Below are 14,657 nucleotides of genomic sequence, written 5' to 3'. Positions count from 1 at the left end.
GTCTCAGCTGACGCGCCCGCGTCCCACCAGCAGGCCGAGGAAAAGGAGCAGGGAGGACCCGATTTCATCCGCAGACCTGGTTGGGCGTCTCGCCTGTCAATTACCGCAGCCCGGAGGTGATTGGCGGCGCCGGGCCGGGCGGAAGCGCGTCCGTCGCGGCGACACCCGGAAGGGCCGATGGCTGCGGCGCTCGGCCGCTGCCCGCGAGGTAAGGCAGAGCGGCCTCCTCGGGATGCTGCCCGGGGCCGCGGCCGCCCTGCTGTGCGCCGCGCTCGTGCTCTACGGGCTACGGATGGACGCAGGTACCCACGCCGGCCGCCCCCGCGGGGACGGGCGCTCGGAGTGGCCGCGGGTCCGCGCGGCGAGGGCCAGCCGGCTGCTGACCTCTCGCGGTGCCGGCGGGCTGGGGCGAGGCCTGGGGGTGCAGGTGGGGTCCACCTGCGGAGGCGCTGACCGCCCACCTCCTCTCCGCGCCTGTTCCGACGGGCGGGACCGAGCCGGAAGGGCGTGGGCAGTGGCTGGCCAGGTGCTGAGTAGTACCTTACAGTGCGGGAGAGAGCGCCGTGTGTGCGGGGTGTGCGGGGTGTGCGGGGCTGTGCGCACGTAGGCACGGACGGACTGCAGGCAGTCGGGAGCCACGATGGCCAGTCGTTCCGTGCCTGGCCTCCGCCTGCAGGCGGCCTGGGCGTGACCAGCAAGTACCTGGCTGCACCTGTGGCTCTGGGTCCCTCAGCATTGGACTGCAGTCCCACCGCAGGGACGTCCTTGAGGGCGCAGGTGCTGTGCGCCAGCCGGCTTTTTCCTTGCCCTGATGCCCTGATGTGGGAGTCTCTGGACTGCACCGGGTGCGATTCCAGGTCGCTGACCACCGCACACCCCGCTCCCCACCGACTGTGGGGACTCACTGTTAACTAGGTGGTTCAAGTCCTGCCCCGGGAGCCTGGCTTCAGCTCTCTGCCCCGTGTGGGGCATTTGTGGTGCGATCTCGCTTTCTCCCTGCCGCACATGGCCGGGGGTAGGGGACAGAGTTGCTTGTGTAAGTGCCAGCTGAATGTCCAGCTGCCGGCCAAACCGGCAGAAGGCCGCTGGCCTTCTGGATTCCACTTGGCAGTCAGAGTGTCAATAAAAACATTACAACACAACACTTAAGAAAAAACAAAGAATAATGGGGCCTGCACGGTAGCTGAGTGGCTAAAGTCCTTGCCTTGCATGCGCTGGGATCCCATGTTGACATTGGTTTGTGTCCCGGCAGCCCCACTTCCCATCCAGCTCCCTGCTGTGGCCTGGGAAAGCAGTGGAGAACGGCCCGAGCCTGGTGACCCTGCACCCGCGTGGGGGATCTGAAAGAGGCTCCTGGCTCCTGGCTTGGGATCAGCTTGGCTCTGGCCTTTGTGGCCGCTTGTGGAGTGAATCATCAGACGGAAGATGTTTCTTTCTGTCTCTGTGTATCTGACTTCCCAATAAAAATTAAAATAAATCTTTTAAAAGATGAATAAGCCTTTAGAAGCAATCCCACTCATTTATGTGAGAGACAGGGAGGCAGAATTCTCCCCCTGCCGTCCCCTCCCCGGCTCCCTGCGCCCGATGGGCCTGGGCAGGACAGAGCCAGCAGCTCTTCGTTCGGTCCAGAGTCTCCCAGGACGTGTCATAGCCGGCACCAGGCTCTCCGTCGTGGGATGCAGGCATCTGAACTGCCTCTCCGGGCACCTGCCTGTGTGCTGAGTGTCTTGGCAGTTTGTATTTTCCTTCTAGAAGGGTTTGAGAAACACCTGCTTGCTCTTGTATTACAATGACAGCATTTAGGTGAGGAGGCCTTCGGGATGTCTCTGGGGAGTTGAAGCAGGTGGCACTGCCCAGGCGCCCGGGGTGGGTGTCGTCCCGCGGAGGGCAGGCGGAGGGCAGGGGAGGGCTCAGCTCTCAGGCTGCGTCCTGCCCTGCACACACACGCACCACCTTCTCTGTGGGTTGGACTGCTGCACAAACTCCCACGTAGCAGTGCTTGCTTTGGCTTTGATCACGGCACCGTGAGCTTTGGAAGTGACCCAACCGAAGCTTGTGGCACTGGCCACGTCCTGTGAGAGCCGCGTCTCAGGCTATGGGCGTCGGGACCCTGCCTCCCGTGCCCCGGGCCACCTGCGGCTGTGATGGCAGAAGGGCTGCGTCTCTGCAGGGCGGGGTGGACAGGCGCCCCTCCCCGTGGGCCTTGGAGGGTTCTGTGCTCGCTCGCCGAGGGTGCTGTGTGAATGCAATCAGTATTCACACCACCAGAATGCATGATTGCGACATAAAGAGGAGGGGGGAAGCTCTAAGTTGCAGCCTGCTCTAGCTGAATGATTTATTTGAAAGGAAGATTGTGCGAAAAACAGAAAGATCTTGCGTGCTCTGGTTTATTCTCCGAGTGGCTGCAGGCCCTGGTGCAGCTGGTGCACTAACCAGCGCCCGGTGGATCTCAGCGGATGCGAGGTGAGGATTTAACCGCTGAGCCATCGCACAGGGCCCGCCTTTTACATGTTCAGCCTTGCGGGTTTGGGCAGTGTTGTAGTCAGTGCTGAAGCCACAGTCTGATGCTGGCCTCCCATTTCGGTGTCAGTGTTTGGATCGTGGGCGCTGTGCTTCCTGTCACATGTCCTGTTACTGTGCCTGGGAAGGCAGTGCATGGTGGCCCATGTGTTTGGGTCCCTGTCACCCATGTGGGAGACCCAACGGAGCAGCTTACTTGGCTGGCCTTACCAGGGAGCTGGATGGGAAGTGGAGCATCTAGGACAGAAACCGGCACTGATAGGGGATCCCGGGACATGCAAGGCGAAGATTTTAGCCACTAGGCTACTGCGCTAGGCCCTTTATTTGATGAGTTTAAACTCCTCGTCTTTATTCCTACTGAGTGGTCCTTTTTCTATTATTTTTTATTTGTTGAACTCTTTATTTAGTGAAGCAATAAGCCCTTGACCATAATGCAAATTGAAAGTATGTTCTCTCAGACATAAAAGGTAAACTAAGCCGGGAAGGCGCCTTGAACACTGCAGGAGAAGCATGGCCGGCTAGCCCTGGGCCACCTTCCAGCTTCTTCCCAAGCCTCTGCGAGGCGCCTGGCAGGGGGGACAGCTCTGGAGACGGGGAAGGAAAAGGCTGTCCATCCCAGAAACGGGAGCTGGAGGCTGAGAAGACGAACGAGTGAACTCCATCCAGGTGGAGCCAGGACCGTGGAACTCCTCGGGGGAGCCAGGACCGTGGAACTCCTCGGGGGAGCCAGGACTGTGGAACTCCTCCGGGTTTCCCATGTGGGCGTCGGGGATGAGCCTGAACCTGCCCGTGCGCTGATGGGGGAGCCCTGGGCACTGGATGTGCCCCACCTGGCGCCCAGGGATGGTCTCCTTTAGCCAGAAGAAGATGGGAAGGAGTAAGATGGCGCTGCTGGGGGAGGGGGAGGGCAGTCTACTCCAGTGGAACTTGGGACGTGTGTGTCTACTGCTTGGGGCTGCTGGCGCCGGTGAGGTGGTGGCTTCGGTCCTGCCTGCTGCTCACGCACACCCTGGAGCAGCAGGTGGTACACACTCCGCTGGCCACGCGGGAGCCCGGTGGGGTGCTGAGCCCCGGGCTGCTCCCCTGCACATCACCCCACTTGGGGAATGAGCCAGCAGACTGTGAGTGCGCGTGTGCGTTCTCTACCTTCCAAATAAATAAGTGACCGTGAAATTTAAAAAAAGGTGCCTTGTGTTAAGAAACTGTGTTTGCAAAGATCTTGAGAATGAACGGCTCTTTATCTGTTAACTCTTTGTACGCCATGTACTGGCTCGTACGCACAGCAACCTGCCCCGCCCCGGCGAGCTGTGTCAAGGGCAAAGTGGACCACATGGGGGACTTTTCCCGACTGGCCAGCTGAAACGCAAGACCATGCAGAGCGGGCAGTCTCGTAGGATGCGGCTCTGAGCCCAGCCTCAGGGCTGTGCTGTATGCAGGGCGCCCTGTGGCGGGGAGCTGGAGGCACGGCCGGGGGGCACTGCCGTGTGTGGGAGACCCGGGGTGCCTACTGCCTGTGGGGAGGGCAGACCTTCCTGACCAAAGGAATTGGCAGTGAAGCGAGACAGTTACAGTAAGAGTGTTTTCTCGAATGGACAGAACCTTCTGGAAGATTGAGTAGTTGCCCCTTTGTGAGATGTTTCTGACGTAAAGCTGATGTTTCGGTGTCACATGTTGCTTGGCTCCCCAGCAGCACAGGCGCGCAGAAGTGAGCCACGGGGCCACGGGCGGCCTGGGTGTGTTCTGTTCAAGCTGCCTTCCTGGCGGCTCGCAGTTGCCGCCCCTGCCTGCTGACCATCTTCTTTTTCTGTCTTCCAGTTTTACAAAGAGGACTGTCCCTGCCGGCAGCACGTTCCGTCGCGAGCATGGACGAGACGGCCCTGCTGCTGAGGAGCATCGTCCCTCCGCTGGCCGCTGGCAAGCACAAGGGGCAGGACGGAAGGATCGGCGTGGTCGGGGGCTGCCAGGAGTGAGTGGCAGAGCCGGGTGGCGGGGACAGAGTCTGGCTCGTGTCTGTGTCTAGTTGAACCCAGGAATCATCTCCAAGTGTATCCACATGATAGGGGGCTGGCTTTGTGGTGCCACAGGTTAAGCCACCACCTGCGTAGCCATCCTCTCCTATGTGTACCGGTTCCAGACCAGCTCCCTGCTGTTGCACCTGGGACAGCAGCAAACGATGGCCCAGGTGCCGGGTGCTTTGCCCACGTGGGAGACCTGGAGCAAGCTCCTAGCTTCTCTCCAGCCCGGCCCGGGTGTTGTGGTCCTGTGGGGAGTGATCCAGCAGTTAGAAGATCTCTCTCCCTCTCTCTGTTACTATGCTTTTCCAATAAAACAAATATTTTTCTAGAAGATGTATCTGATCGGACACTCAGTAATCAACTTGTTCTTGGTTTTCAGCTGGTGGACTTTGTGCCTAGTGGCAGAGGAGGCCTGTGGGGCCCGACCATCCCCGGGGGGCTGTGAGGCCTCTGTGGGCGGGGAGACCATTTTCTGTGATCAGCCTCCCTGCACGTCCCGGGCCTCGTCAAAGGCGGGGGAACGTGCAGCCTGTTTCTGGCTGACTTGGCAATTTGTGAAATCTGAAAGACTGCAGCTCTTACATTTTTTTCTTTTTAAAGACTTATTTATTTGAAAGAGTTAGAGAAGTATTCTGTGTACTGGTTCGCTCCCCAAGTGTCTGCCATGGCCACGTGGACCGGGCTGAAGCCGGGAGCCAGGAATTTCTGAGTCTCCACATGGGTGCAGGGTCCCAAGGCTTTGGGGCATCCTCCACTGCTTTCCATTAGCATGGAGCTGGATGGGAAGTGGACCATCTGGGACAGGAACCGGTGTCCATATGGGATGCGGCATCACAGGCCGTGACTTTACCTGCTATGTCATAGTGCCGGCCCCTTGCTTTTTTTTTTTTTTTAATCTATTTTTATTGGACAGTCAGATATACAGAGAGGAGGAGGAGAGAGAGAAAGATCTTCCCTCCAGTGATTCATTCCCCAGCCAGCTGCAATGGCCGGAGCTGGCTGACCCCAAGCCAGGAGCCAGGAGCTTCTTCCAGGTCTCCCACGCGGGTGCAGGGTCCCAAGGCTTTGGGCTGTCCTTGACCACTTTCCCAGGCCACAGGCAGGGAGCTGGATGGGAAATGGGGCCGCCGGGATTAGAACCAGCACCCATATGGGATCCTGGGACATGCAAGGTGAGGACTTTAGCCACTAGGCTACTACCACACTGGGCCTTAGGTTTTGTTTGTTTGTTTTTTTTTTTTTTAAGATTTATTTTTATTATTTTTATATTGGAAAGGCAGATATACAGAGAGGAGAGACAGAGAGGAAGATCTTCCGTCCGATGATTCACTCCCCAAGTGAGCGCAACGGCCAATGCTATGCCAATCCGAAGCCAGGAGCCTCTTCCGGGTCTCCCACGCGGGTGCAGGGTCCCAAAACTTTGGGCCGTCCTCGACTGCTTTCCCGGGCCTCAGGCAGGGAGCTGGAAGGGAAGCGGGGCTGCCGGGATAGAACCGGCACCCATATGGGTTCCCGGGCGTGCAAGGTGAGGACCTTAACCACTTGCGCCACCGCGCCAGGCCCCCAGGTTTTGTTTCTTAACCCAGTGTTACAGTGTTTGCCCTTTAAAATCTGTTGTACTATTTTCTCAACGTTTTTTTTTTAATTGGTTTATTTTGAAAGAGTTACAGAGCGAGGGAGAGACAGGCAACGGGGTGGATCTTCTGTGCTGTGGCTCACTCACCAGATGGCTGGAGCCTGGCTGGGCCAGGCCAAAGGCAGGAACTTGTTTCAGGTTTCCCACATAAGTTGGCAGGTGCCCAAACATTTGGGCCATCGTGTGCTGCTTTTCCCAGGCCGGTAACTGGGAGCTCGGCAGGAAGTGGGGCAGGCAGGGCACCAGCAGGCGCTGGCACTGCAGGTGGTGTCTACTCGATGTGCCAGGGTGTGCAAGGCACTCTAACTAGTAAACGTGGCCATGTATTGAGGGCACATTGGTGTGTAGTCTGGGTGGGAGTCTTGGAACAGAGCCTGGAGCCTCTGCCCTTGGTGGCGGAGCCTGGGAGAGCCCCGTGGGGCGGGGGGCCTGTCAGAGCCCCAGCCAGTGAGAACAGAGCCTGTGTCTTTGCACCCAGCCTGGACCGAGTCCTTGTTGCTGCAGCGGGTATGTCTGCCTGTGTGCTCTGCTGGTGAGGTGCTCAGGGTTAGGGGCCAGCCTGAGGAGTGAGACGCCCTTGTCCTGCCAGTCGGAGTGGGCACGTCCTGGGTCAGGAGGCCATGGTCCCGGCTGGTTATTACCCAGGGTCCGTCCTGTGACTGATGCATCAGAGGACACATGCGTTCCAAATGCTGCTGAAGGTTGAACCGCCCACCCAGCCCTCTACCTGTTCGTGGTGGGTACAGTAGCCTCTGCCAGCCGAGGGGCCACAGGCATTGCTGAGCTGTTTCTGTGTGTGCATCGGCACGTGTGTGCACATGTGTGCACATGTGTGTGTGTTGGCCACTGCTTGTTTGGTCTGTTCGTGACACGCCTGAGAACAGGCTATGCTGAAATAGGCAGGTGTAAGTGGCACCTGGTTCTGTGGGCTGAGTGTCCTGTTTGTCTTCCTTCGGTCAGGACAACTGTCCTGGGATGACTATAAAGTGACACAGGTTGGGAGCAATGGCTCAGTGGCTAAATCCTCCCATCGCATGCGCAGGGATCCCATATGGAGCCAGTTCATGTCCCAGCAGCCCCACTTCCCATCCAGCTCCCTGTGTGTGGTCTGGGAAAGCAGGAGAGGACAGCCCAAAGCCTTGGGACCCTGCACCCGCGTGGGAGACCCAGAAGAGGCACCTGGCTCCTGGCTCGGCATCAGCTCAGCTCCAGCCATTGTGGCCACTTCTGGAGTGAACCAGTGGAGAGGTCTTTGTCTCTGTCTCTCCTCCTCTCTAAATCTTCCTTTCCAATAAAAATAGATAAATATTTTTTCTTTTTTACTTTTTATTTATTTATTTTGAAATAAGTAAATCTAAAAACTAAAATGGCAGTTGCACTCAGACACCGAGTACCGGGTCTGGAGTCATCAGCGTGGTCCCAGCAGCATGGGGCCCTGCTGGCTGCTGCAGAGCAGGTGCTGTGTTGAGGACGCACAGAGGGGTGAGCCGGGGTCCCAAGGAGGGGGTCGGTCAGTCCCAGGGGCCCAGCTGGAGAGCAGCATCTTCTAGGCTGTTCTGAGCTCACAGCTGCCCAGCACAGGAAGACACGCTCCCCAGGTGGGGTCAGCTCCCCGAGGGAGGCAGTGTGGAGGTGTGTGTGCAGGGTGCTTTCCGCTGGCCGCAGCTCACCGAGCGTCTGCCCAGGGCTGGGCTTGCACTGTGCCCTGTGTCCACACTGTCAGCAGGGTCTGTCCGAGCGGGGTGGAGAACCTGTGCCTGCCTCCCGCCTCCCAGTCCCGCCCGACTCAGCGTGTCTTCCCTAGGTACACTGGAGCTCCGTACTTCGCAGCCATCTCAGCTCTCAAAGTGGTATGTCCGCCTCAGCCCGCTGGCCACACTGTTACACATGCTGGTGGGGAGCTGCCCAGTGCCGTAGTGATTGTAGGGGACGGCAACGCCTGTCAGCCCACCCTAGCTCTCCTGCAGGGCTGATGCTGCTGCCAGTGAAGCCCTTTGGACACTAAACGTGTGTTCGTTCAGCGCACTCTTGGGGAGCCTCGAGGGTCCCAGGGTGAGCGGCTGATGCCAGCACGGCAGCGTCAGGTGGGCTGGGCCAACCTGGTGCTCCTGGCAGCCACTGGGGGCTGAGCCCCAGGAGCCTGGCTGTCTCGGGCATGTCCTTCGGTCACCATGGCAGTGCTGTGGACTAATATTCTTATTTAACATCTGGATGGGTGCCGGCTGCAGCTGGACGGGTGGGCTACCATGTGCCTTGTCGGCTTTCCAAGTCTGCTTGGTCTCCAGGGTGCAGACCTGTCCCACGTGTTCTGTGCCAGGGAGGCGGCGCCCGTCATCAAGTCCTACAGCCCGGAGCTCATCGTGCATCCCGTCCTGTGAGTGCCTGCGGTGCCCTCCTCACTTCCATCTCTGGGTCCCGGGTGCTGCCCGCTGCTGTGGCATCTGCCGGAGCAGCCCAGGGCGGGGGTGCCTACTGGGCACTGGTGCATGGTTGGTGGGCATTGCTTGGCGTCTGCTGGAGTAGCCCAGGGCAGGGGTGCCTACTGGGCACTGGTACATGGCTGGTGGTCATTGCTTGGCGTCTGCTGGAGTAGCCCAGGGCGGGGGTGCCTACTGGGCACTGGCACATGGCTGGTGGGCATTGCTTAGTTTAGTCTGTTATATCCTTGTGCTGGTCCCTCCTTATTGGGCAGTTCCACCCAGAGACCAGCAAATGGGACTGTGCATGTGGGATGGCAGGGGCCCAAGAAATTGGGCATCTCCCTGTTTTCCTGGCACAGCAGCAGGGAGCCAGCTCGGAAGCAGAGCAAGCAGGACTCAAGCCATGGCTCAGGTGGCTTTAACATGCTGAAGCACAGAGCTGCCCCTGGCATGGATGGTGACAAGCACGAGGTCAGGCAATGTCATGGAAGAGCGGGGCAGGTGCCTCCAGTGGGAGGGGTGTCCTCTGAGGCTCACAGCACTGGGCCAGGGCTTGTGACTGCGTCTCACCCCATGATGAAGACCAGCAGAGGCGACAGAGGCCCTAGTGGAGTGAGTCGTGCCCGAGTACATGGGAAGTGGAGTGCCACACGGGACAGTGAGCAAGGCCACAGCGGCGTGTCCCTCCTTCCCACATGCACAGGGGTGGGGACCAGCTGCTGATCTCAGGGGGTGTAGGCCACTGGAAGTTAGCTGTGTCGCAGTGTGGCTTGCTGTAGGCGTTCGCAGTGAGGTGGACACTGCATGGGGGGCGGGCCTGGGAGCAGAGCGAGACTCGTGTGAGAACTGACAAACACACTTGTAAGTAAGCCATCTTCCCGTCATCCAGTGACAGCCCGAATGCGGTGCAGGAGGTGGACAAGTGGCTGCCCCGGCTGCATGCCCTCGTCGTGGGACCCGGCCTGGGCAGAGAGGACCGCCTGCTGGGAAATGTCCAGGTGCCCGGCGGCCTAGCTTGCATGGGTGGGACTGCGTGGTGTTGCATATTTCCTGTCCAGCTCCAGCTGCTCTCGGGGTGGGCGTTGTTGAAAGTGGGTTTAGCTGCCACTCAAGATGCCCACATTTGATCCTGCACTGTGACCCAGGCTCTTGATAACATGTCCTGGGAGAGCTGAAAGAGCCCTGGGTCCTGGCTTTGGCTCAGCCATGGCTGGTGCCATCCAGGGAGTAAGCCAGCGTGTGGAAGAGCTCTCTCTTACCCAATTAGATGAAACTAAATGGTCACTAAATGTTCTGAAGTGACTGCCTGCCCTGCTCGGCTCTTCGGACACCGGTGAGCAGCAGTGTCCACGCCTGAGACACGTGCAGAGCAGCCCCAGCACCCACAGTGGCCCGCTGACTCCCACAAGGGGTTCTGTGGCTCATGATTTGGGACATCACCTGCTACCGCCAGGATGTGTGTCAAAGGGGGCTGCACCTGAGTTGAGGGGCCGGACTCCAGCAGGCCCCAGTGGGGTGCAGGTGTCCCTTCATGCCACATCACTGCTGTACCTGCTGTGGCTTCCAGCACTGCCCCCTGCCAGGCAGGGGTGGTCTTGCATGCAGCTCCAGTCTGTGGTTTTGCTAGAACACATTGGCTATTGGTAAACAGCAATGTGTTAATTACACAAAGGGTACTGTAACAAGTTCACAGAGATGCATGTTACAAACATCTCTGGTTGCTAAATTTCACCAAAATAAATACTTTGGGGAGGGGGATTTTATTATTTTTATTTATTAGGTATATAGAAAAAGAGAAACACAGCTCTCCTTTTGCCAGTCCCCGCCCCAAATGAGCAGTGCTGGGCCAGGCCAAGCCAGGAGCTGGGACTCAGCGTGGTTGATGTGGGTGGCAGGAAGCTGGCTATGTGAGCTGTCACTCCTGCCACCCAGGGAGTGGGCATCGGGGCAGAGTGAAGACATGACCCGGCACCCCAGCTTTCACACCAATGCCCTCACTGCAGACCAAGCGCCTGCCCCCGGAACGCACAGTTAGAACTCCACTTTGTGTGAACATTTCGCAGCACCCTTGGGTCCGTGTGTGTGCGTGGATGTGTTTTAAACGTGGAGCCCACTGAAGCTCTTAGGATGGTTCTAACAAAGAATGATGTGATGTCTATTGTTGTGGTCGGTCTGATTTTAAAATAGCCAAGGAAAGTGTGTTAAAATGCTGGGCATTTGTGAGACTTGGCAGGAAGTCAGATTTTGGTGTCTGCTGTAGGCGAGCCTCTGGGCTCCCGAGGTGTGGTCTGGGTGGGACCCAGCCCATGCACATGTCTGCCGCCCACATGCCCGCTGCTTGGCATACTCTGGCTGTCTGCCGGGTCTCGCATCTCTCCTGACTTGCCCTTAGCTCTGCTTCTGTGTGTGCCCAGCCAACGGCCTGCTCTGAGCAAGTGTTCTTCCCCACAGGGCATTCTGGAAGCATCCAAGGCCAGGGGCATCCCCGTCGTCATTGACGCGGTGAGTGTGGCTTCTCCTCGCCCCACTGTGGGGACGGGCCCTGGCAGGACGCCCAGTGAAGGCAGCGGCTCATCTCGCACAGGATGGGCTGTGGCTGGTGGCACAGCAGCCGGCCCTTGTTCGGGGCTACCACAAGGCCCTTCTCACACCCAACCAGGCCGAGTTCAGCAGGCTGCATGAAGCTGTGGTGAGTGCCCACAGGGCGCGAGAGGGCCACCTCCTCTGCGTGCCCAGTCCCCCTAGGGCCTGGCTTCTATGACAGGAACATGTGGATCCACGCGTCCCCAAACCACAAGTGTTCTGCCCTTCCTGGGGCCGCTGGCCTTGGGGTTTCTATCCTGCAGCCTTGCAGTGCCCACCATGGTGCTGGCCTGACCAGCAGAGGACAGGCACTGTGTGGGCTTGGCCACTTAGCCTCTGGCAGTGCCCAGTGACTTGTTAGACCGAGTGAGCTGGTGAATGGCACGGGGCCATGCCCACGTGCCTATCTGAGGACCGGGTTCCGTTGGCTTCACTCTGTTGTCGCAGCTCGGAGGGCCGGTGGACAGCGAGGACCGTGCTGGCTCCGTGCTGAGGCTCAGCCAGGCCCTGGGCAACGTGACCGTGGTGCAGAAGGGAGAGCGTGACGTGATCTCTGACGGGCAGCAGGGTGAGTGGGGTTGGAGCCGCTCACACACATGCCTTCTCAAGCTTTCACACACACCCCTTTGGAGCAGATGTGGGTGGTGGGCTCACCCAGAACCCAACCTGGAGCATCTTGCCTGTCGCCTTCTCCACAGGGGCAAGCCGACGGAGCCCTGGGCAGGCTGGGCTGACGGGGCCAAGGCCAGGCCAGGCTGAGGGCTGACGGGGCTGACGGGGCTGAGCTGACGGGGCTGAGGGCTGACAGGGCTGAGGGCAGGCCGGGCTGACAGGGCTGACAGGGCTGAGGGCAGGCCGGGCTGACGGGGCTGACGGGGCTGACAGAGCTGAGGGCTGACGGAGCTGAGGGCAGGCTGGGCTGACGGGGCCAAGGGCAGGCCGGGCTGAGGGCTGACGGGGCTGACGGGGCTGAGGGCAGGCCGGGCTGACGGGGCTGACAGGGCTGAGGGCTGACGGGGCTGACGGGGCTGAGGGCAGGCTGGGCTGACGGGGCTGAGGGCAGCCCGGGCTGACGGGGCTGAGGGCAGGCTGGGCTGACGGGGCTGAGGGCTGACAGGGCTGAGGGCAGGCCGGGCTGACAGGGCTGACAGGGCTGAGGGCAGGCCGGGCTGAGGGCTGACGGGGCTGACGGGGCTGACGGGGCTGACAGCAGGCCGGGCTGACGGGGCTGACAGAGCTGAGGGCTGACGGGGCTGAGGGCAGGCCAGGCTGACGGGACTGACGGGGCTGAGGGCAGGCCGAGCTGAAGGCTGACAGGGCAGCCAGTACTGTCTCTGTGGTCCCAAGTTCTCCCTTCAGCCAGACCTGGTGAGGTCACAGTGGGAACTCTGTGACAGAGCTGCTGATCGGTCCCTCAAGTGAGGGCACATGTGGGCAGTGTCGCTTGCACACTCCCCTTGTGCACGGGAGTCCCTGCCTCCGTGGGGGAGGGGTCCTCCCTGCTGGACCCCCTGGCTGTGACACAGAGAACAGGACGCCTGGTTTTCACAAGTGACGCTTGTGTGACTGACAGGCTTACACGGGTTAGCATGTGGTGGGAAAGGAGCTGAAGGCTTGCTTCCTCCTCCGTGAGCTGGAGCAGGCAGGCAGGGAGTGTACATAGTGTGTAAGGTGTGTGCATGGCCATGCCGTCCACACTCCTGCCCGCCCTCCGCAGTGCTCCTGTGCAGCCATGAAGGCAGCGGCCGCAGGTGCGGGGGGCAAGGAGACCTCCTGTCCGGCTCACTGGGCGTCCTGGTGCACTGGGCTCTCCTCGCTGAACCCGAGAAAACAAATGGGTAAGGCACGACCTCCCGGGTCCCCTGAGATTCTGACTGCCGGGGTTCTGTAGCTCCCCCAAGGGTCAGTCGTGGGCCCCAGAGTCTACGTGAAGCCCACGCTGAAGGTGTGACTGGCTCATGGTGTCCACTGTCAGTGGCGGCCCAGGCCGTGGGCCCTGCAGTTCTCAGACTACAGACACGCACAGTGACCCTGCAGCCACACGTGCTGGCACAGGAGGTGCCTGTCCTCTGGTAGCCTTGGCCACCTGTGGTGGACTAAGGCTGGGACACACACCTGGCAGGACCACCGCCCAGTGTGGGTATGTCCATGTGGACTTGAAGCGGGCACTGGTGTGGGAGTCCCTGGGCAGGCATGGGGGGTCCCTCTAGCTCTCCCCACCCCCAGCATGTCTGTCACAGTGGCAGCAGGAAGGTGTCAGGTTTGTCTGTGTCCCCCAACCCCTGCAGCTCGGGTGGCCTCACCTTCCCTACAGACATGTCCCCAGGCCCGGGGCACCTGTCCCTGGCAGGCCTAGGGCACCTGCCCCTGGCTTCTCGCTGATGCCCTTCCCTTGCAGCTCCAACCCGCTCCTGCTGGCTGCCCTCGGGGCCTGCACCCTCACCAGGCAGTGCAACCGCCAGGCCTTCCAGAAATACGGCCGATCCACCACGACCACCGACCTCATCGCCGAGGTGGGATCTGCCTTCAGGGCGCTCTTCGAGACCTGAGCCCATGTGGGTGCCAGGGCTCCTGGTGGCCTATGAGGGGCGTCATGGGGCTGAGCCCACTGTCGCACTGGGTACAGTGTCTCAGCACAACTCACGTGACACTAACACGGACTTCCTGCAGCTGAGGGCCTGTGCCCACCCCTCCACCCAGCTGTCTGGGCACCCAGGACCCAGCAAAGGACCCCTGAGCAGGAGCAGGTGCCAGTGGTTGTGGGGGCTTCCCAAGTATTGCAGAATAAATCTGATGTGTTCTCCTGGGAAGCTCTCGCGCAGATGGGGCAGCCCCGAGGAGAGACGGGGACATGGCCTCAGGAGTGGCAGGGTACGGCCAATACTCGGCAGTCGACACAGCACAGCCCACACTGGACCAGGCTGGGGCCGTGGAGCCAGGGCCTGGCCGGGACTGGTGATGGCTTGGGAGGGGGGCACAGGTCAGGTTGGCTGGGGGCAGCCCCAGAAAGGGATAGTGAGAAGCTTCAGCCCGTGGCACAGTGACCACGAGGCCAAGAGGGTGCGCTGCTGCAGGGCCCTGGCCTCCACCCCGTGGGGATGCCAGCAGTCAAGGCTTAGAGCAGAGAGCCTTCTGTTCTTTGGAAACACCAGCAGGTGGCAGCCCTCTTACTTCCCGCCGCCAGTTCACTACCCAGACACTCAGCAGGACAAGCCCGAACAGTTGGCTGCGCACCTGGCTGGAAAGGTGGACGCCTGGCTCTCAGTTCATCCAAGAGACACTGCCACGGCTCCATGCCGGAGGACATCTGAATCGCAGTGCCTCCCAGGACATGGGTCTAGGTCACTGAGGTGTGAGAACAGACATGGTGGGATACTGGGGGTGAGGCACAGGGGCCTGTGCGCCCCCCGGCTGGCCGCCATAACTTGGAGGCGAAGTAGCCGCTTGCTCATGGAGGACAGGGTGGTGTGGGCCAGTGGTCAG

At 60.2% G+C, this 14,657-nt stretch overlaps 1 protein-coding gene across 1 annotated transcript; it reads left to right on the top strand.

The window, feature by feature from the left end:
• Window positions 1-220: 220 nt before the first annotated feature.
• On the top strand, window positions 221-13,984 carry NAXD (NAD(P)HX dehydratase). The gene is made up of 10 exons (XM_040991139.1): window positions 221-302; window positions 4,336-4,486; window positions 7,976-8,021; window positions 8,457-8,545; window positions 9,481-9,589; window positions 11,043-11,093; window positions 11,176-11,280; window positions 11,622-11,742; window positions 12,892-13,012; window positions 13,573-13,984. The coding sequence occupies exons 1-10, from the start codon at window positions 233-235 to the stop codon at window positions 13,721-13,723; spliced, it is 1,014 nt and encodes a 337-aa protein (XP_040847073.1). The 5' UTR covers window positions 221-232; the 3' UTR covers window positions 13,724-13,984.
• Window positions 13,985-14,657: the final 673 nt, after the last annotated feature.

The sequence above is a fragment of the Ochotona curzoniae genome, unplaced genomic scaffold (assembly GCF_017591425.1).
Source record: "Ochotona curzoniae isolate NIBS_2020 unplaced genomic scaffold, NIBS_Ocur_1.0 contig_64, whole genome shotgun sequence".
Taxonomy (NCBI): Eukaryota; Metazoa; Chordata; class Mammalia; order Lagomorpha; family Ochotonidae; genus Ochotona; species Ochotona curzoniae.
This window is presented reverse-complemented; position numbering and strand designations above follow the sequence as displayed.